Below are 22010 nucleotides of genomic sequence, written 5' to 3'. Positions count from 1 at the left end.
GAGGGACACACATGTGGGGGGAGGGGCCCTCCCAAGCTGCCCGGACATTGTGCTTGGCTGGGACAGAGGCACAGGCTGTTATGGTTACAGCTGGGCCCAGCTGCCTTGGAGGTACTGACAGTGGGCTTGGTTTGGGGGTGTCAAGAGGTCCCCCCAGATTCCCTCCTGGCTGGGGGGCAGGACTGAGGGGAACGGTCAGGGGAGGAGAGCTCCCCCCTCCTGGCAATTAGCAACACCAAGTCTGCCCTGCAGTATTCCCCCCACCCCCGGGGGCATACAAGGCAGCTGTGGCCGAAAGAGCGGGACTGTGAGGCTGGGAGCGGAGGGCAGGGCAAAGGTGGCGGGCGGCTGGCTGAGGATGGTGGGCTGGCAGGGCGAGGGTGGGGGGCCGAGGGCCGCTGGCTGGCAGGCCGATGAGCGGGCACAGTGGGCGGGCTCAGGGCTGGCCGAAAGCGTTGGACCGGGGGAAGCTGGCCTGCAGGCTGGGCTCTAGTGGACGTTCCCGATCTCACTCTCACAGGATTGTTTCACTCCCCCCCTTCTCCTGGAGGTTCATAAACTCAGCGGTTTCGTCACAGCCGCTATGTCTCTCACCCCCCCCCCCAACCAGTTCCTCTCCCTCCCCAGTTGTGGACACCCGATAACCACCGTGTCTTGTGCCTTGTCCGCACTGGGGCTTTGTCCTGATCGCAGCCCTTGGCGTAGTTACACTGGGGCAAACCCCTTTGCAGGCCGGCCAAGCCAGGGTTTATATCTGCTGCGCTCCCCCAGGGTAAATACCGCTTCCTTTCTCCACAATGCGGGGTTACAGGAGGGCAGCTGCACTGGGGGCTGGCCATGGATCGATGGGATCTGGGCAAATTCACCCTGCAGACAAAGCCTCCTTTTGCAAGGGCGACCTTGGACAGTAACCTGGGCAGGCGCTGCAGGTGGTGGCTCTGTGCCAGCTCAACCCAGCTCCGGCTCCCGGCCCTCGTTTAACCCCTTGTTAATATAAAGCGAGCACCTCGGTCTGCATGGAAGCGGCAGGACCACGGGGGCTCTGTGGAGGCCCAGCGCTTCGCTCCGCCCACGCTCTGCAGCGCCGGCAGCTCATGGGCATATTTTACCTCGCGCAGCCCTAAACCCAGCCTGTGCCTGCTCCGTGCGCGGAGCCCTTCATTCAAACCTCCTGCGGGGCCACGACGGGCATCGCCGTACCCTCCGTCCCCGCGGCCCTAGCGAACATCTCCAGCTAGAGAAGCCTGGTCCCTAAAGCACAGGACTGGGGCTCAGGACTCCTGGGTTCCATTCCCGCCTCCGTCACTGGGTGGCCTTGAGCCCCTCACTCTGCCTCTGTGTCTGGGGTGGATGGTACCAACCTACTTCCGAGGGGTTAAACTCACCCACGCTTGTAAAGTGAGATCCTCATGCAAATGGCAGGGGGAGGCCGGTTCAGTGGTTAGCGCACCAGCCATGGGCGTGGGAGACCTCTGTTCAGTTCCTGGGCGACCCTCGGCTAGTCACTGAGGTTGGTAGAAGTTAGGCCCCTTTGAGGATCTGGGCCTTAGTTCCCCATTGGTAAAATAGGGATAAGGCCCCTTCTCCAGGCTAAACCCATCACGTTGCCTGAAAGCTGCCCCTGGTCTGACTTTCTGTCTTGTTCACTGTGGCCATTAATGGCCCAGAGACGAGCAAGGTCCTTTGGAGAGCTCAAGCTTGACCTTAAACTGGTCTGGGGCCTGCTGCTGCTGCCAGTCAGGGGCGGGCTCAGGAGGCCTGCCCCCATCTCTTATTCCTCATGTGCACACAGCCATGGCCCTCAAAGGGAAGGCCCGTTTGCTGTCAGAGTCAGGATGGCCAAGGCACTGCCAGACAGGGCTAGAGATAGCCCAGCCTTCAGCCAGATCTCCATCAGCTGCCCCCTCCGTCTGCAGTCTCCGAAGGTTTAACGTGGTTAGTCTCTCCCCCGGCTCTACCAGGAAACAGAAGATCTGGGCTACACTGGTCACCCACCAAAAGCCAGAGCCTTCAACAGGGCATCAGGCGGAGCCCTTGGCTGGCTGAGTGCGTTGTAGGGCCCCTCCGCTGAGCAGGGGATGTGCTCGCTGGTGCGCACTTCAAACATCCTTGATTCCTGTATCGGTTTAGTGCTTCCACCTCCAACGCCTCCTCCCCCGGCCAAGGCTCCCAGCTACTTTGCGGGACAGAGCTGTGGTCCCTACACTCCGTGTTTGCCAGTTCCATTTTGGTGCATGGTTCTGACCCATGGCAAGCCATAATCCGGTCAAGGCAGCTGGTCAGGCGGAGAGCGGAAAACCCACCCATCAATCACCCTTCACTCCTGCTAATCATCCCTCAAAGAGCCAGGGTAGTGAGTGTGGCTGGATGTAGCCAGCCCAGCCTGAGAGGAAGCCCCCATACCTGGTATGGAACCAGCTACTGCAAATCCCCATGAGTGAGACAGACAGACCTGAAGACCAGCTCTGGGTAAGCTCAAAGCCTTGCCCCTCTCACCCCCAGAAGTCAGTCCTTACCCACCTTGTCTCTTATATCTTGGGACCCCCATGGCCACAATGCTGCATACCAGTGCTTGGTGCAATTAGGCAGGTGATTCAGGACAATGGGCCAGGCTTTGAGCTCAGTAACATCCGCGTAAGTGTAGAGCGACTCAGATGTAGAGCATCAGGCAGCTAGATGCCTTAAAGTGAGCAGGCAGCCGTAACCCTTGCAACCAGCGAAAACCACTGATGGCTGCGGTAGGCTCCATCCTACGTGGTCTTTTCCACTAACTCTTGGGAACGCAATACAAGGCCAGGAACTCAGGCCTGGTCTACACTACGAGTTTAGGTCGAATTTAGCAGCGTTAAATCGAATTAAGCCTGGACACGTTCACACGGCTAAGTCCCTTTTTTCGACTTAAAGGGCCCTTTAAACCGGTTTCTTTACTCCACCTCCGACGAGGGGATTAGCGATAAAATCGGCCTTAGCGGGTCGGAATTGGGGTAGTGTGAACGGAATTCGACGTTATTGGCCTCCGGGAGCTATCCCACAGTGCTTCATTGTGACGGCTCTGGACAGCACTCTCAACTCAGATGCACTGACCAGGTAGACAGGAAAAGCCCCGCGCACGTTTGAATTTCATTTCCTGTTTGCTCAGCGTGGAGAGCACAGGTAACCACGCAGAGCTCATCAGCACAGGTAACCGTGATGGAGTCCCAGGATCGCAAAAGAGCTCCAGCATGGACAGAACGGGAGGTACGGGATCTGCTCGCCATATGGGGAGACGAATCAGTGCTAGCTGAACTCCGTAGCAGTAAACGAAATGGCAAAATATTAGAAAAGGTCTCCAAGGCCATGAAGGAGAGAGGCCATAACAGGGACGCACAGCAGTGCCGCGTGAAAATTAAGGAGCTAAGGCAAGCTTACCACAAAGCCAGAGAGGCAAACGGAAGGTCGGGGGCAGAGCCGCAAACATGCCGCTTCTACGTGGAGCTGCATGCGATGGTAGGGGGTGCAGCCACCACTACCCCAACCGTGTGCTTTGACTCCTTCAATGGAGAAACACACAGGGAAGCAGGTTCGGGGTATGAGGAAGATGAGGATGAAGATAATGTAGATAGCTCACAGCAGCAAGGAAGCGGAGAAACCGCTTTCCCCAACAGCCAGGATATGTTTATCACCCTGGACCTGGAACCCAGCAGAGGGGAAATCTCCCAGTTTTGTGTTGGCACAGTTCAGACCGAGACCAGCGTTACACGTTCCAAAAAGATGGGGCATGTTCTCATGAATGCTTGGTCCACCTCGTGAAGCTCAGCTGGTGCTGGAAGTGGAGTGATTCCTAGCTGTAAAACCCTGGAGGGAGGTTAGAGCGAAGCAGCAGAGATAGGCTACAGGTTAGGGGTTGCCGGGTTTTTGTTTTAAACTCCTCCCTAGTCCTACAAAGGGATTCAGAAATCCACGCTAGGAAGGGAGCCCATGAAAGTACCTCTGCCTCCCCATCACACTCCAGCGGCTTCTCCCCTACCACAGCCAGCCCTGTGCCCCTCCCAGCTACCTTGTCAGGACTGGCTGAGTGCTAGTCCCACCCCCAGCCACTGCACCTTCTAGAAACACCAGGACCTTAAAGGGGAAATCACCCTAGCCAGATGCAGCCGGGGAGTCCCAACACTGCAGCGACAGGCAGGTTAAACTGAGTGCAAACCCCGGGCAGGGTTAGGTAGATGGTGTCCATACCTGTACATATGCTCCTGCCCACAGCCAGGCCTCTTGCAATTGCTGAAGAAACGAAGCTGGCAGCTTTGCTGGGATTCACATGTCCCTAATGGCCAGCCCGCGGCACCTTCCCGCTCTCGGAGCTGCCACCTCCCGTGAGCAGCCTCTGCAGGGAGACCCCCCCCTGCTCTAAACACTCCCCCAGATGTTCTTCTAGCACAGCTTCTCGCGAGGCCCCTGATGACTCCTGTCCTACTAACCCAGAAACCAGCTGGAAGATGCCTAAGAAAGTAGGCTGCTCGGCTGAAAGGCCAGGGCCCTGGCAGTGCAGAGACTGGCTCATCCTTGGGGGCAACTGAGGAGCAGATCCTGAAAGGTACTTTGGTATCCAATTCCCTTGGGAGTTCAATAGCTTCGAGGAGCTAGGCCTACAGCCGCAGAGTACCACCTCTGAAATCATGCGTCTTTCCCATCAGGATAGTATTTAGCCTCCACAGCAAGGCCAGGGTTTCTCCCTCCCAGGGAGTGGCTAGCGTTTAGATGCTGGGATCCTCAGCCAGGAGACACTCAGACACACACACTCTCTTATAAAAAGATGTTTAAGGGGTGACTTGATCAGCCTATAAGTACTTACCTGGGGGACAAATATTTCATAATGGTCTCTTCAGGCTAGCAGAGAAAGGTCTCAAACATGGAGGTCGCAGCTAGACAAACTCAGATGGGAAATAAGGCAGAAATGTTTAAGAGGGAAGATAACTAACCACTGGAACAATTTACCAAGGATCACGGTGGATTCTCCATCACTGACCATTTTTAATTTAAGATGGGATGTTTCTCTAAAAATATCTGCTCTAGGAATTTGGGAAGTTCTATGGACCTGTGTTATACAGCTCTGACTAGACCATCATCTGGTCTTGGAATCTAGGAAGCCCACTGAATACAGGGAAGGCCTGGAGCTCCCAGCAAAATACCACCATCAAATCCTGCCTCCGGCCCAGCCCAGCTTCTGAGCAGACAAATCAAATCAACTTAAAAAAATAAAACCAAAAAACAAACCAGCAATTGGGAGCCAGCTTCGTTAGAACAACTCAGCAAAATAAAATTCCGGTTTATTGTTGGACAACATTGTTTCACACATACATCAAACAGGCCAAAAAAAAAAAACAAAAAACAAAAAATAAAAATAAACAGCAACTTCATAGACAGAAAAAAAACCAAAAACCTTTTATCTTTGGCCTTGCCATCTCATACAAACCCACTACTTATAGTACAGCTAAAGTACATACACAAAAAAAAGTTACTGGAATGCTCGGAATAAGATTGTAAATTTTTTTTTTTTTGCGTTTTTGTTTTTTTACAAGGTCGTTTTTTCTCCTTCGGGAGAATGGTTTGTTGGGACGCGGTCACACCACAAGTAAAGTCAGAGATGGGTAACGAGAGAGAGAGAGAGACACACACACTTCAAAGCCCCCCATTTGGTCAATCCGAGATCACTTAAAAATGGCTGACCTCCTAACAATATGTACAAAAATATAAAATGTAAATAAAAAATACAAACAAATTCTCCTTTAAAGTATTTTTAAGAAAGAAAGCAGGGCCTTGAAGTTTTGGTGCTGGGGAAAGAGGGGTTCTCGCCCCACTGATGGGGGGTGGGGTGGGGAATCTTTTCGGGCATTCGTTCCGAGTGGCGTCGGCATCGTGGGCAGGTTCGCTCTACTTGGGGAGGGTGACCACGGTGGGGGGGTTGCGACGGGACGTTGAAAGTGAACAGGTCGCGCTGGCCTTTTGTTTGTTTTTCTCCTTATTTTAAAAAATATATATATGTGCTGCCTAGTCATCTTCATCGGTTTTCTGCTTCTTGGGATCGACGTCCTCGTCCTGGGGAAGAGCAGAGGCGTTAGGGGGCTGGGACCTTTGGCGCTGCAGCAACGGGTGCCAGCTACAAGCCTTGCCAGGTGGCACGGGAAGTGTGGATTTCACGTGGGGGGGGGGGGGAATCCCACCAGAGCCCCTTTAAGCAGGTAAGGCGGGTGGAGCTCTCATCCCTTTGGTCTTGGCTATACTTGGGATCAGCCCTGCAGCTGCATGGGTAGACAGGCTGAGAGCCTGTTTAGGTCTCCTCTCCCTCCAGGGATAAGGAGTTAATAGCTAGCACAATATCTTCATTGCCTGCCTGTGCCTCTCCATCCCACGGCCCCCCACCAGTGAGCAGATCCCTTTGAAACACAGGCCTGCCCACTGCAGCACTAATGCATCCATACTGCCCCCTGCGGACCTTCTGACTCTGGTCTGCAACTCGAGCTGCGTCCACACTGCAAAATGACAGGGCTTGGCCCCCAGTCACAGTGGGAAGCGGGCTGACCCACCCACCCCACAGCAGCGTGCTAGGACCTGAGTGCTTGCTGAGAGTCGAACTGATGTGTATGTGTAACAGAACTGGGGTTTGGGCTCAAATCTGAATCAGAACCCAGGCTTAACGTGCTGTGTAGACGTACCCCTGGCTAGCAAGTGAGACCCCCCCCCCACCAGGAAGCACCCATTCACCCCCCCCACCCCCACACAGGCTCCCAGCATTTCCTTCCTTTTGGTGTTTGGCTGGAAACCAAGTTCACGCCGAACAGTCACAGACGCTGGAGCCAGGTGCGAGGGGAGGAGGTGCAGCGTGGAAAGCCACCCAGAGTTCAGGCAAGCGGCTCCTCCCCCCTCCCCGCGCAGCCTCGCAGAGACAACTACTCTCTAGCCGAGCGCTACAGCTCCCACGCTCATCGGGACTTGACAAATTGAGGACAATCCTGATGCACCCCACCTACCTCGTCATCCTCAGCTGCCCGTTTGCCTGTGGGTGCGTCGCCTTCCTCATCTTCATCGCCGTCCTCTTCCTCACCTGGGGGTGGGGTGGGGGGGGGGGGCAGGAAGAACAAGGAACGTGAGCCTTTGGTGGCAGCTTCACGCTGGCCCAGCCTGACGTGGAAAGGACACAGGGGCTGGCAGGCAGGCGAGGAAAGCGCCAGACTAGGCAGAGACCCGCTGGAACGGGAACCCGACCCTTACAGGGACAAACTCAGGGCGTGTCCTCCTGCTCCTCGGCCGTTCAAGGGCAGCGCCAGCTCTTTGTGCGTGTTGCCCAGCGCCAGGCTGCGCGGGCCCCCTCCAGACAGCCAGGGACTCGTGGCACAGCGCGCATCTCCACTGCCACGCCCAGAACAGCCCTCCCACCTCCGCTGCAAGGGCTGGCACACGCTGCCCTCGGCTGGCATCAGACGCCCTGGGGCTTGTGCCGCCAGACACCGCATCAGCGCGTCTTCCGTGCAGGGGTGGGACGAGAAGGGTGGAGATTATTACAAAAGACGGCAGCTGGGAATAGGAGACGGGGCCGCTATACGACTAGCTCAAAGTCAGCTGCATCCTAGCTGAGCAGTTACCACCTGACAGCTGCTTGGGGCCCCGATGCCGATCGCCGCAGGTGCCTGGGCTGCAAAGTCATCATCGCCCGGCCCTTTTCTTGGGGGGAAGCAAGGGGGGTCTCAGCAGAGGGGCCAAGAGCTGAGTGGGCCACCTGGACGCTAGAGAAGGTCCCCTCCACATCTGGAGAGGGGCTCATTGGCAGAGGCAGGGAGGGAGCCCAGTCCTTCTGGGGATAAATAGACTGACGAGCACCACATTTGCTTAAAAAAAATAAAGCTTTTCCTAGCGGCTGCTCTAACTGCTCCAGATTACTTCTGCTTCTCTTCGCAGCGATTAGTCCGTCTTTAATGAGTTAAGAGAGCCAGAACACATTAGTTCTGAGTCAGAACACATTCTAATTATCAGAACGGCCAACAAATTCCGCTGACAGGCCGCAGCCTTCCAGCAAGGGGGGAAGAGAGTCAGACTTGACCCACTTTGAGCTCAAATAGGCCAGTGGATCAGAACAATGTCGCCTACTGCGCCCGAGTCCAGCCGGGAGGGGAGTGACCAGCCTAAGTTCTTTGCATAACGGGAGGCCCTGCTAAACGGACAGCGTTCAGGCCAGTAAGCTGGCTTTAAATGTCACCACGAGCCGCACGTATAGACAGCGGGGGATTAGGGTCATCCGCCCGGCACACCCCCCCTCCCCCCAGCATACGCTCAGACCCAGCATCGCCCCACCCTCTGGAGCTGCCAGATTAGCTGCAAGTGATGGCTCAACGCTTCGCCAGCGAGCTCACGCACCGGGTTACTTGGGTGGATCATGTGACCCGCAGTCAAGCTGATTGGGGGCATATTTAGCTGCCTGAGCGTCTTTAAGCAAAGCAAATAATGGGATGGGGATGGCGGGGAGGAATCTTTAAAAACGGATTTGATGACTTTGGGCTGAAGTTTAGTTCCAAATAGTTCAAACCAGCAGAAGGCAGGAGAGTCCCTGGCAGCCCTTACTGGCTTTTCTCTCTCCTTTGCAATGCCTAGGCTGCTGGGATCAGCCCCTTAGGAACCTCTTCCAAGCAGAGATTACCTGGGGCTAGGCTAGAAAGACACGAGTTATCCCTCCTCGAATCCCAGAGAGCGCCTGCCTCTTCCCCCATGCCAGGCGCTAACCAGGGAGCAGGGGTGCAGATGGCTCAGTGCTCCGAATCGTAGCCATGCTTTTTGGGGGGTGACAGCAGAGGGGGCTGCATCACGCTCACCACCACGGTATCTAAGCAACGCCCCACACCCACAGCGAAGCCCAGTTATGCAAACCACCCCGAAGTAGCAGGCAGCCCTTCGAGGGTTTCTTGGAAAAAAAACCCCTCCATCCTGCAAGGCCGAGGCTGCTGGTGCATCTCCAGGCTGCTGGTGTATCCAGGAACCAGTTCCTATACTGAGAGCGCCGTGTCCCCCTTTCCTCCCTGCTGCCAGGAAGAGCCCAGACTTCCCTCTATTCAAACAGGGGCTTGCTTAAAGGCCTTCAATTCCCGGCCTCAAAACCCCACACCCAGCACAACCCACTGCTGCCGCCCAAGATTGCAGGGGATTAACCAGGACTAGCTAATCAAAGGACTTGTTTCAGCATGGTTTGCTAATAATGGTTCGCAACCTCCTCCCAGCCTTAACTGGGATTAAAAATAGAGATTTTTATTCAGCTAAATGGGTCTTGGACAAGGAGCGGGAGAAGCTGAGAAGGGAAGCAGGTGGGGAAGTGACTGGTGGTCCACTGACGCCCGCCTGCAGGCTGGGTTACGCTAGGAAACCAGAGGGAGATGGGAGCTGCAAGGGGAGACATTTCAAAAAAAGTTTAAATGAGCCATTTGCTCCCCTTCTAGCTGCAGATAAGACGCGCTGCAGGAAAGAGCTAACGGTTCATGCATCTGCTTAAGTGGAACCAATTGCTTAGCATGAATCATTAGCCTGGGAAGTGGGTATGATTGAGCAGCACGTGTGTGGACTGCACGAGAGCGGCATCGACCTCCTATGCGCTCTGCGCCTCACCTGCCCGGCAAAGGGAGACCCCCAGAGCCCTGGCTCGTTCCCCGGCCAGTCAGACTGTGGCTTCGCCCGCCACGTGCGGCCGACGTCGGTTTGCCGTTTCGCTGGTACCGGCACAGCTCCTGGGATTAAGGGCGGGTGTTTCAACCACGCGCCACGAGCTGAAGTGTTTACGCAGGGCCTCTGCACTACGCAGCATGGCCAGAATGGGGAACGATCTGTCCTCAACCTGTTAGAACAAACTCGGGCTGATTTCACTGGCTGGCAGATCGGGGCCGCTAGGAGGCAGGGGAGGGACCATACAAGGCTGGCTAGACCGTCCGTTGCAGCAAGCAGAGAACTGCCCAGAGCAGCCACAAGGGGGAGATGCTGCTCCCGGCACTCACTGGCCACGTGCAGTAACTCAAGCCTCTTGCTAAAGGGCCGCATTTAAGAGACGGATTTGGCTACTCTAAGGTGAGAAAGCAGGGTGAAAAATTACCATCACCCTCTTCCTCCTCGTCCTCTTCTTCGCCACCTTCTTCTTCCTCTTCGTCTACTTCGTTGTCAGCCTCCTGCTCTCCGTTTTCCTCGTTCTCCTTGTCAAGACAAGACACTCACTTAAAAAAAAAAAATGCATGGAGGGAAATCGCTCGCCTCCCCATCCCATCCCATCCCCACCCACACATACAGAGCCGCTGCCTGAGATTGAGCGATCTAGGAACCCACCAGCAAGTGCAGCTGAGGAGACAGGCCCCCGCCTTGCTCCCCCCTCAGCTTTCATAGCAGGTGCCCACTGGCTGACAGGCAAGCTATGTGTGTTTTCACTCCAAGGCTGTTCCCCGTTCTGTCTACGCTTCATGCAGAAACAAAGATAAAGGACTTAAATTTGATGGTAATGCGGCGGCTGCATCTCGAGCCTCAGACAGGAATCTAAAGTCTATTGTGACATCGTGTCAGATTAAAAGATGGCATTGTCAGTTTCCCTCTGGCAGTTTTTAGAAAAACAAAAAAAACAAGCAAACCCCAGATTTGCTTGTGTATTCGGCTTTTCCCACCCATCTGTTTGCCACATTTTCAAACCACACGATGGCTTCTAGAAGGAGGCGGCACCGAAGACACGCATTCTCTGAGGGATTTAAGAGAGCTCCCGCCACACCTCCTGTACACCTGGAAATCACCCGCGGGCTGGAGGCTTTCACGGACTCTGAAACCGTAGCAGCATTTCACAACGGGGTTACACAGCAGAGGGCTGCTGCATGGAACGTTTCCTCCTCCCAAAGGATGCAAACAATGAGTCCGCAGGAACATCAGCGAGCAAAGGATGGTCTAGCGATACTTACAGCGTTGCCGTTGGCTGGTGCATCTCTGCCATTTTCTGTCTCTTCCACAACTTCTTTCTTCTCTTTTAGATCCTTAAAGGAACAGAAATAACCAATGAGTCATCAGGACTCCAGCCTACAATCCTCATGGTAGGAAACTTATAAGGAGGGGCGGGGGGGAAAAGGTCTGGGAGACAATTACCCTTCACATCCCTTGCACGAGCAACTTGTTCTGGGCAGTTGTTGCGAGGGTTGGAACCAGGGAGAAATTTTAAGTCTGTATTACTAGACTTTATTAAAGCAAAAGGTACTTGGTCCTAAAAGAAGTGGCTACATTTAACTTAGGAACTCCCAGGATCTTTGAAACGTAAAGAGCTGGTCTCCTGCGTCTGCTTTGCAGCCAAAGCATTGGCTCATTTCCCACCTTATCGTGTTCAGGGGAAACGGCTGCATTCCCACTGATAGCCCTTTGGCGCACGCTGAATTACAGAATCAGTCACCCCAGGGTCTGCAGACTCGCACAGCCACTTGCTGCCTTCACAACAGGGAAGGGTAGAGAACTGAGCCCAAATTGTGATTAGCCGAGCCTGTGGTGTCTCTCCCAACCGGCTTGCTCTTACTTGTAGTCACAGAGTGGAAACTCCAGGATAAATCTCAAGACTCTTAGTCAAACAGCAGGGAGATGGCTATTTTTTCCACATTACTCCAAGGAACATGGCGCCGTTCGATTGAACACTGCTAGGCCAGTTCACATCGGAACCGCAAGCACAGGCAGGCGAGAGCAAGCGCCCGTATGTTTTTGCTATTGATCACTGTCAAGACGTCATGCCAAGTCACTAGGCAAACAGGCTGAAAGGATCCAACTTGCTGTTCCCGCACATGGCTAAAAAGAACGCGTCTGCATCATCCTCCCCTTATGTTACTGCATCAGCTGCAGCTAGGTCTTGCTCGCCACGAGAGAAGTTATTACCCCTGCCAAGGAAAGTGAAGAGGCCTTTCAGCAGGGCTGCGGGGCAGCCAGGCAGTCTGCCTTGAACAAAGACCATGAGGTGTTGGAAACTTTTTGGCAGCTTCCTACTCCGCTGCTGCAGCAAACCTGTGTGTTTTTTTGGTTTTTTTGGCGGCCTCTCCGCAAGCCCCCTCAGCCTGGATGGAAGCGTGTCACTTTCACTCTCAGAATTGGCGTCACTTCCTCGTGGCAACCACCGTCAGTGTCACCGCATGGCCAGCCCCGATTAATACGGCCATCTCTCTCTTTTGATTTGGATTCAAATAACCTTTGGATTATTCGGTCAACAGCAAAGGCATATTAGAACAGTGGACTACTTAAGCCTTTCAGATACCCAGGCATCTGGATAAAGCAAGCAAGGATTAATAAAGTCTGACTGCATTATCCCAAGGCATCCAGCCTATGCCCTAGCCCTGGACGCCTTGAAAGGGCGTTCTCTGCAATACCAAGCACTGGGGTTTATTACACCTGTGGCTGAGACCCTAGACAAGTAAATATTCTGTTCAGAAGTGCAGATCTACTTCCTCCTTCCAGTAACATTTGAATCCCATGCAAATTGCAGTTTCTCTGAACCGACCAACTGCATCACAGTTTTTACATGATCTCCGACTCCTATCAGTCATTACTGGAGGAGTGAGATGCTAGCATTTAACCTCATTCTTATTTGCTGCCACGCCATAACTACTTAGAGCCAGCACACAATTTTAAACTGACCTACAAGGAAATTCTAAGATACCCCAAGTTTAACACAGAAGAAATGAAATAGGCAAAATTTCCAAGTCACCAGTTACTATGTTCATCATCCTTTTTGAGACGTTATGCGTAAAACCCAAGTGGTTCTTATGGCTAAGGAGGACCAGTAATGTTATTACTAATTTTAGTTTAATAAATCCGAGGCACCAGCCGTCAGTGTTCCATTTAAGATACTTTCAGTTCAATTATAATTAAGTTACCAGGCCAGGCTTATTTGCATAGCGACGGTACTCTGCTAGAAATACTACAACTTTTTCCATTCCTAAGAACGAATCCAATGCAAATAGACAAATTTGTACCAGACTTCAGATGAGGAGTCAATGTAGCAGTATTACTTTAGTTTTAATGCTTTGATGGAGCCTCCAATTATAGGTGTGGCAGGGCTGTTTGTCCATAAAATAGCAGTGATGTTTAGTCATAGGGAAGCCCTACCTTCCACCTTCTCCTACTCCCAAAAAGTGAACTTGACTATTCCATTTGGCACAGTAGTAATGGACATTAGAAATCGTCACAACCAACTGCATTCATAAGCCATGTCATAGCTAATCCCCAGGTCAGACAGATGAAATAAAACAGTCAGGACTGATCATTTAAAAGTGGCCTAAAAATATATATATATATATATGACCAGCAAACTGGTCCCAGGTACTTGTCGAATATTTGTTCGTGTGATTTGTTGCCCTGCTGCGGGAGACCCACCTGCCCCTTTAGTTCTAGCCACACCATTCGATGGCAGCGGTTTGCATGGACTCCAAGGTGCGATGGATTTTAAGGGGCCTCAATTTTCAGTGAAATCAGCAGTTTGCAAAAGAAAGTTGAACATTCCCAGTCTTCCAAGCGAACTGGCAGCTGCATTTGCTTTATTGATTGATTGCCAGTCTTCTGCGATCCCCAAAGCCCACCTGCAAGCCCCAGTGATCCGAGTCAGTCAATGGGGCTTACTGCAGCTTCAAAGGGCCCTCCCGCCAGCAGGGGGCGCCGGCTCCTCAGCGCCACGCGCCCTGCCCCAGTTCAAACCGCGCGCCACTCTCCGCGCTTTCTGATTGGCCCAGCGCCGGCGCGCCGGCCCCGCCCTTCGCGTCTTGCCGGGAACTGTAGTCTCCGTGGGGCCCTCCGGCGCAAGGTCGCCCGCCGGGAGAGAACTCCAACTCCCATGGGGCCCCGCGCGGGCGGAGCGCGCAGAGGCAGCAGCACGTGGTGATGAGCGAGCTCTGTTGCGAAGCTGGGGGTGGGAGGGCGGCGCCGAGCAGCGCAGGAGGAGCCGCCGCCCGGGAGCCGAGGCGGCAGCTCTGGGACCCCTCCCCCCACCCGGCGGAATAAATCTTCAGTGTCTTGTTTATTTCAGTGTCCCGATGTGAAGCGGGCGGGACCCGCGCCCTTGATCTGCTCCCCTGCCGGACCCCCATGGGGATTGCGGGGGGGGGGGGGGGGGGTCCTGCTGGCCAGAGCCCCAGTCACACAACGGGGGCGGGAGGGAGGTGGACTCAACGCCCCACCCGTACTGGTGAAGGTGCAAAGCGCCGCCCCCCCTCCAGACCCGGGTCCCCGCAAGGTTTGGGGGTGCATCGGCTGGGCCTTTCCCCCCTCCCCCCCCGGCCGTAGGGGCAGCTCGCACCGCGGGGGCCGCTAGCCCAGCGCCGGGCGAGGGTCCCCCCCCGCAGAAGTGCAGTCCCGCGGGGGAAGCGCTGGGGGCTACTACACAAATCCCGGGGGGATAGGGGGACAGCGGGGAAGTTTCCCCCGCCCCTAAAGGGCAGGGGAAGGTTAATTAGATTCTCTCCCCCCCCCCCCGGATCCCTCCGAAACAGGCTGCTGGAGGGGGAGCGCGAGCGGGGGAGCGAACCCACCCCTAGTGCATCCGCTGGGCGGGACCCCCTGGCCGCGGCCGGGACCCGAGCGAGCCAAAGTTCAGCAAAGGGGGGAGGGGGCCGAAGGGAAACGGGGGTGGGAAGAGCTCCGCGCGGCGGGGGCTGGGGTCCGGGGACTCTCGAATCGCAGAAGCGGGAAAACAGAAGTGAAAACGAAATTTGCAAGCAAGATTGTGGGCTGCTGACTCCCGTGGCGGCCCCGCGCTTAGCCCCGCAGCCCGTAACTGGCTGTAGCGCCTGCCCGGGGGGGGGGGGGGGGGGGCGCTGACCTTTTCCCCAGCCCCGGTGGGGGTAGGGCGGCGGCAGCGGGCGGAACACCTTGAAACCCAGATAAATGCCCAGAGGAGAGCGGCGTCCCCCCCCCCTTCCCGGGGCCAGAGAACCCCCGCCCGCCCGCCGGGGTTGGGGATCCAGCCATGGCCGCAACTCCCCCCCCCCGGTCCGCTGCAGTGATCGGCCCGGAGTGCGGGGAGAAGCCGCGAACCCCCCAGCAAAGCGGGGGCTGGTACCGCGTGGGGTGACCCTCGCTACATTGTATCCACCGCTCGCTACGCTGTATCCAAACCCGGCCACTTCGGACTCTGCCAGTCGGGGCCGGAGGCTCCCCCCCTCCCCCCCACAAGCTGTGGCTGGAAGTTTCACACTCCCCTCTTCCCCCCCCCCCCCGGACTCCCACCCACTCGCACGCGTGGGCTCCCTGACAATCTCTCCCCGCTCGAGCCACGTTCTGTCCTTAGGCTTCACCTCCGTGGAGGCGGCAGCGGATGGGACACCCGCTGCTCGCCAGCTCCCCCTCCCCTGGGGAGCCCAGCTCGGAGGGCAAACCCCATGGGGAAAGGGGGAGGGGGGGGCAGAGCGCAAGTGATTTAAGCTTCTGATTAAAACAGTGCGGGGTCCCTCCCTTCGCCTCCCTCCTTTTGCCCCACAAGGTTAATCGGTCTTTAACTGGAGTTAAAAGCCCTGCAGCCTGATGGAGATCTTAACCCGCTTAAAAGGAAAGAAAAAAAAAGAGGGGGGGGGGGGGGACCGGGCTCCGTCCTCGGCTGGGGAGCCGGGCTGCCACTGAAAGGTATCTGGGGCTGCGATCCCCGAGAGGGAAAGCCACGCTCTTTCGCCGGCCCGGCATGCTCGCTTCCTGGCATCATTAAACAAAGAACCCGCGCAGATCGCCACAAACATTTGCAGTCAAATCCAAGCGTCTCCCCATCAAAGTCAAGTCTCGCCCCCCCGCCGGCCATCCAAGGAAATCGCTTCCGATTATTCGCCTCCACCGAGTTGTAAAGTTATTTCCGTGCAATTAAAGTGATCGGGTTGTTTGTTTGTTTGGGTGATGGGTTGGTTGTTTTTTTTTTTAAATGCCCGACCCAGCCGACCGCCCTCCAACAAACGTTTCGTTTCTCGCCCGCTTCATTTCAAAAGAAGGGGTGGGGGGGGGGAGCTGGGATCAATCCCCATTAAAAAGTGGGTGTTTCGGGCCGGATCCCTTCCCACCACTTTCCAGGCAGGTTATTTCCCCTCTCTCGGGCAAGAGGACTGAAGTGGGATCCAACTTTGATGGGGGGCTGTCAAGCGGCGAGGCGATTTGAATGGAGAGAGATTTCCAGACAGGCAACATCAACACAATTAGAGGGCGCTTTTTAAATGCCTCGTTGAAACACAACACACACAGCAAACCCCCTCCAGCAGAAGACTTTACAAAACTCCCCCCTCGCCCACCAAACACAAACAAAAAAAACCAACAACCCCACTCGAGCTTTGCAACATTTAAGAGACAAATCACGCTCCCTTCCCCCACCCCTTGTAGACAAAGAGAAAAGCAAAAAAAGAAAACACAGCAGGTCCCCCCACCTCCCGCGCGCCCCCCGCAAGACAAAACGGTACTTGGGAACACACCGTAACAAAACAAAAAAAAAAAAAAAAAAGGCGGAAAAAACGAGGGTGGAGGGAGCGGAAGGCTGGGTCTGGAGCCTCACCTTGGTGGAGATCTCCGCGCTGGTGTCCACAGCTGTGTCTGACATGGTGCGTGGGGAGCGGTGGATAGAAAATAGCTCGGATATAAAAATAAGCGAAGCGCAGGTCCGGCCGCCCGAGGAGCAGAGCAGGGCAGGAACAATGCAAAGATGGCTTTGGCCAGAGCCAGTGGAGAACTCACGCGGCGCCACTAGCTTTAATATAGATTAGTGGGCGGCGCGCTCACTCCCCTGCGCCGTCCCCATTGGCCAGCCGGAGGGGAGCTGGGCCCGGCCATTGGTCGGGGGGCAAACAATGGGCAAGGCGACTTAAAGCGGCAGAGCCGCCCCGGGGATGCAATGAGTTTGCGCCTGGCCTCAGCATGCGGAGCGCGGCAACGGCGTGGTTGCTTCTCTCCGCCCCCTTCCTCCCTCCCTCCGCAGGGAAAGCGCTCCGCATGCCGCGTGCAAAACGCAGAGCCCTGGGTTGCATTGTTAGCGGCAGGCTGGAACAGAGGAACTAAGCAGGAGAAACCTCCCCCCCCACCCCCCACCTTGTCTCTGCTTGCGTCTCTCTCCTGCAGCCGCGGTGCCGCCGCCGGCTTCAGCATGTCTCGGCTGCCATTAGGGCAGCAACCCCCACTCGGCAAGGGGAGGGGGCATTGAAAAAGTTGATGCAAAAGAAATCCGCCTCTGCGTTAAGCGCCCCCCTTGCAAAGAGCAGCCTCCCGTTTTACACCCGGGGGGAGGTTTATTCCGCCTTTCGCGGATTAAAGCCCCAAAGCAGCGTTCGTCCCTCTGAAAAACCTCACACGGGCTGGGACTTTCCAACTCAAGGGAGAGGAGGTCGGGGTTTCAATCCACAAGCCACGAAAGAATAAGCAATCCCTCCCCGCGGCACATACTCCCTTTATCTTAGTGGTGATTGAACCTTTTACGATCCAGCCACACCATTAACAAAAACTCCCCCCTTCCTAAAAAAACAGGAAATTACCGTTAAAAAAAACACAGTTCCGATTTCCCCCCAATTTCACACTTTTTTTTGGGGGGGGGAGGGGGATCCAGCCTCTTTCCCACCTGGCTATTAACGCTCTCACCCTGCATTACCCTTTTAAAGCTCATTTAACACCCAAAACTTATTTTCCCCGACAGCAAGAAATTTACACAAGTTAATCTGTGAATAATAATTTAAAAAAAACCCAATTTGCATCGAGGATTTTTTTCCCCTTTTGCGAGAGCCTTACCACTCCCCCCCTCCCCGTAACTTTGCAAATGGGGTGGGAAGGGGAATGAGAGCGAGAAATCCCCCAGCCTTAACATCATACAGTGGAATAAATCAAATTGGGCGGAGATGGAAGAAATAGATTTTTTTTTTTGCATTTTTTTAAAACCCACATTATAATTTTTTGTTTGAAAAAATTCGCCCAATTTTTTTGCAATGCCCCACGTTTTGCACGAAGCGGTGTCCGTGTCACACACCCCGGCCCCCTCCCAGCCGGGCCGGGTGCAGTCGAACCGGCAGAAAGTCCCGTTTCAAGCTGCAATTGAGCGCAATGGAGGCAGCTGAGCAGGGAAGGGGGGGGGGGTAGAGGAACGTGCCACACTCAAAATGGCGCCCGGAGCCCTTCATGGGGCAATCATTCGGCTTTTTCCCTGCCAGGAGCTTTAGAAGGCCGGATCCAGCCGAGCCGCCACCGCAGCACCTTCATAAGGCAATTCCCGGTGCCAGTCGCAGGAATGGGGCGATGGGAGCGGGCGCAGGGGCAGCCCCGGACGGAGCAGCGCTTCTGCCACACTCAACATGGCCGTTGGGCCGGGGCAGAGCCTCTCCTCGGAAGGCGGGATATAGGACTCAGGCGACGCGGATTGGCTAGCAACCCCGAGCGAACGCTGTGTTGACGCTTTGCGCCTCTTTATTGCGCGACGCTCCTGTCCGTCTTCGATAGAGTGGTTGCGAAAACCCGGGTCCAAGATCGCAGTAGCAGTGTGGAATGGACTCAGCGGCCACTTGGCTGTATAGAGAAGAGGGAAAAGGAACCAGGTACCCCTGTTATGGAGTTTGTGCTGCTAGCCAGTTACAAAGGATGCATCTCGTTCAGCGCAGCGGGCCGACCTTGCTGCCTTCTCGAGGTCCCATCCAACCCTGCATTTCCATGATTGCTGCTGGGTTTGGTTTTTAGATAGTTATTCAGTCTGATTTGCTGCGATTAGACCCTGACCCGCATCTCTGCCTGAACGTCAGCAAAGCTGTTTAAGAAGAAAAAAACTGGCATGGAATTTTTTAGCACTTTTTATGTCCGGCATTTTTTTGCTCCTCCAGTTTCCTTGTCTCTGTTAAATTTGCCAAAGAAGCAATTTTAACATGGATCGTTGGCTTTCCGATATACCCATCGCGATGCGGCCTACACAACAGCCAACTTCTAAACTATGTTTTAAGTTTAAATGTTTCAACAACTCACTTTGAATTTGGGGCTGGAAAAGAGCTTCTGTTTCAGGAGAACATCCCCCAAACTAGCTCCGTTGATGACCTGACTGCAGGTTCTTAACAAGATTCAAAAGTGCCCCGGATTCCTAGCATCTTCACCTCTAGCTGGAAATGTTGTGCTCATCTCCACTTTGGTTTATCGTGCCTGTGGGACTCGAATGTTCAACGGTGGGGTTAGGAATGACAGACTGTTAAAATAGGGTGAGCAAATGACCCCCTGTGGGGATCAGCCCACCGCACCATGGTTGTCTCACCTTGAATAAGGAGGTGGCCTTAGAGAAGGCAGCATGGTCTAGTGGGCAGGGCGCTGGACTGGGAGTCAGGAGACCTGGATTCTCTTTTAAGCTGTGTTACTGTCGTGTGACCTAGTGCAATGGTTCTCAACCAGGGGTCTGGGGCCCCCTGGGGGGCCGCGATCAGGTTTCAGGGGGGTCTGCCAAACAGGGCTGGCATTAGAGTTAATGGGGCCCAGGGCAGAAAGCCGAAGGGGCTGAAGACTGGGGCCCTGAGCCCCGCCACTTGGGGCTGAAGATGAAGTCTGAGCAACTCAGCTTTGCAGGGCCGCATGAGGCCGTGGGCAATTACCCTGCTTATTACCCCCTAATGCCGGTCTTGACTTTTATATGCAGAAAAACAGTTGTTGTGGCACAGGTGGGCCGTGGAGTTTTTATAGCATGTTGGGGGGACCACAGAAAGAAAAAGGTTGAGAACCCCTGACCCAGTGAACACTTCATCTCTCTGTTCCTCTGCTCAGTTTCCCCCCTCAGACCTTGTCTATTTAGGTTGTGCGCTCTGAGGCAGGGACTCTGTCACTATGTGTACGTACGGTGTCTCACACAATGGCACCGTGCTCTCAGCCTCTAGGGGTGACTGTCATACAAACAGTTAACTATGAGTAGCCTGCTCAGAAAACAGATCCCGGAATGTGATGTTTCATATTGATCTGAGCAGAGGATGTTGCAAAGTGTGACCACTCGGATCAGGAGCACTGCAGAGCAGGTGGAGTTGTCTCCACAGGCCGCATGTTGGATCTAGATGGAGCAGCGCATCCAGAGATCTGTGGTCTCCGCAAGCTGCCCCTCTTACGTTCCAACAGGAGCGGTCAGTTCCGATCATGGCAGTGAACTGTGGTTTGGGGTTTGCGGCAGGTTGTCGGTGCAATTGGAATTTTGAGCGCCTTCTGCAGTAGCAAAGTCCGGAGATTGCCTCTGGTGATTCTCCAAATACACTGAAAAAAATAAAGTTCCTTTGCTGAACTTCATGTTAACATTTCATGCGTGTCTCCTTCTCAGGCAGGGGAGGCTCTTTCAGGATGAGACGTCTATGTCTGAAGAACACGTTGAGATATATATATATATAGAGAGAGAGAGAGAGAGATTAAAATCGGAACTTTGGATATTTGGGAAAAAAAAAATTGAAATTGCAAATGACATTCCCACCAGGACACTTTTAAAAAACCTCCCGCATGGGACTGATGACTGAAACGAAGGCCATCTTAGAACAAGCCAAGTGAGAAACCCACCTGTGTTTCACGTCGGTTAGTTACAGTCGCCCAACTCAGTGGGATGACCTGACCCATGTGTGTCAGAGAGAAACAGACGGAGCTTGACGTTTTATGCCTCAGCAGTTCAAAGAGGAACAACAACAACAAAAAAACTGTTGCCTGTAAAAGGCAGCTGCTCTTTTACCGCTCCCCCACCCCTCTATCTAGCCTGCGCCAGGAGAGGCGAGTGACAGAGAGGAATGAGGATGATGGAGAGAGGGGGTAGGAGTGTGTGCAAAGGAGGGGGAGCTTCAAAACAGAAGTTTATAGGGCTGAACTTTGCTTGGAACGGCTGAGCGACGGCTGGGCTGCTCTCTTCCATGGTAGGCGATAAATTTGGTAAATTAATTAAGGTGGCGGTAGGAGTTTCACCTTCTCTTCAGCAAAGGGTGGTGTGTGTGGGGGGGGAGCGTTTCACTAGCTCAGCAAGTTGGCGTCTCTCTAATCCTCGGCAAAGATCCTGCTGCTAGAGCGATTATTCCATGGCAATGAGGAAATTCTCATTACGCTCTTTGGAGCGGCCGGGGAGGGGCGACTGTCACTCAGTGGCTCTGGAAAACAGAGGGATGAGCCTTGAGCATCCCCCGGCTCCAGTGTATGAGCTGTGTTACCGTTTCTAGGTCAGCCCGGTGGGGTGGGATTTGAAGCCAGCAGAGGCGAGATTCTGGCCAGGGCAGCTCGTGCCTCCCTGCGGGAGGGTTGTGCTATGGGTGTCTGGTCTCTGCTTTGCTTCTCTTTGGAGTGTTGGCCTGGGTTGTAAAAGGGAGCTGGTGGGGGTTTTGGGGGGTGGGGGGTTTCAATGCAAAAATCAATCTGGAACATGCAGTGAACTGATTCCATTGCCCTGAATGTGCTGAACAGAACATGTAAAACAATGGAATTATTTCCATGGTGATGGGGAGGGGGGGAAGCAAACCCAGGTGTTTAAAAATAGCCTAGCGAAGGTAACGGAGCTGTGGACTAATACACCCACATTCTTTGTTTCGATTCTTGAATGGCTAATGGCTCTAGAGCGACTAGTCTGTTAATGGCGGGGGCGGTGGGGAATGACTGGCTGGCAATCGGAGATAGAGCCTTTCACCTCTAGATCACCAGTTCGCATCCAGGCCAGGTTAGGAGGGGCCATCCCTCACATCCAGTGGGTGACTTCTGAAACGAATGGGTGGCTCCCAGCCTGGTGTCCACTTCCCACTGCTACATGGCGCAGCCGCAGCAGAGAGGTGAAGGAACGGTGGGTCCTGTCAGGGTGGATTTGATTTAAATCACTAGTCAGGAAGACTAGATTTAATCATGGATTTCTACATAAAAGTGCATTCTTGTTGGTTGTTATAATCTTAATACATATTTTTCACAACTCAGAGATAGATGAGACCCATCTATCTATGGCCTGCTGCCATTATAGGTTTTCCCTTCTAGTGAGAGAATGGTATGGCAGATCTCAAATCAATGAAGGCTACACTCAGAAAGACCTCAAGACTTCTGGA

The 22010-nt window shown here is 54.3% G+C and overlaps 1 protein-coding gene across 3 annotated transcripts; it reads right to left on the bottom strand.

Moving 5' to 3' along the window:
- Nucleotides 1-5268: 5268 nt before the first annotated feature.
- PTMA (prothymosin alpha) lies at nt 5269-17316 on the bottom strand. Of its 3 annotated transcripts, none has more exons than XM_024110282.3 (5): nt 16523-17316; nt 10941-11012; nt 10100-10196; nt 7005-7078; nt 5269-6072 (listed from the first exon to the last, which is right to left on the bottom strand). In XM_024110282.3, the coding sequence occupies exons 1-5, from the start codon at nt 16565-16567 to the stop codon at nt 6025-6027; spliced, it is 336 nt and encodes a 111-aa protein (XP_023966050.1). In that variant the 5' UTR covers nt 16568-17316; the 3' UTR covers nt 5269-6024. The 3 variants fall into 3 exon arrangements, with proteins under 3 accessions (XP_023966050.1, XP_065413664.1, XP_023966051.1); XM_065557592.1 differs by having other exon boundaries at nt 10106-10193; nt 16523-16751; XM_024110283.3 differs by having other exon boundaries at nt 10100-10193; nt 16523-16707.
- Nucleotides 17317-22010: the final 4694 nt, after the last annotated feature.

Source organism: Chrysemys picta, chromosome 9 (assembly GCF_011386835.1).
Source record: "Chrysemys picta bellii isolate R12L10 chromosome 9, ASM1138683v2, whole genome shotgun sequence".
NCBI lineage: Eukaryota > Metazoa > Chordata > Testudines > Emydidae > Chrysemys > Chrysemys picta.
The sequence above is the reverse complement of the archived record's forward strand: the minus strand, read 5'-3'. Positions and strand labels throughout refer to the sequence as shown.

Excerpts from the sequence above, each read along its gene's own strand:
- PTMA (XM_024110282.3), bottom strand. The coding sequence starts at position 16,567 with ATGTCAGACACAGCTGTGGACACCAGCGCGGAGATCTCCACCAAG. Across the intron at positions 11,013-16,522 it reads GCGCGGAGATCTCCACCAAG|GATCTAAAAGAGAAGAAAGA; the intron begins GTGAGGCTCCAG and ends TGTTCCTTTAAG. Across the intron at positions 7,079-10,099 it reads CGAGGAGGAAGAGGGTGATG|GTGAGGAAGAGGACGGCGAT; the intron begins GTAATTTTTCAC and ends CCCCACCCCCAG.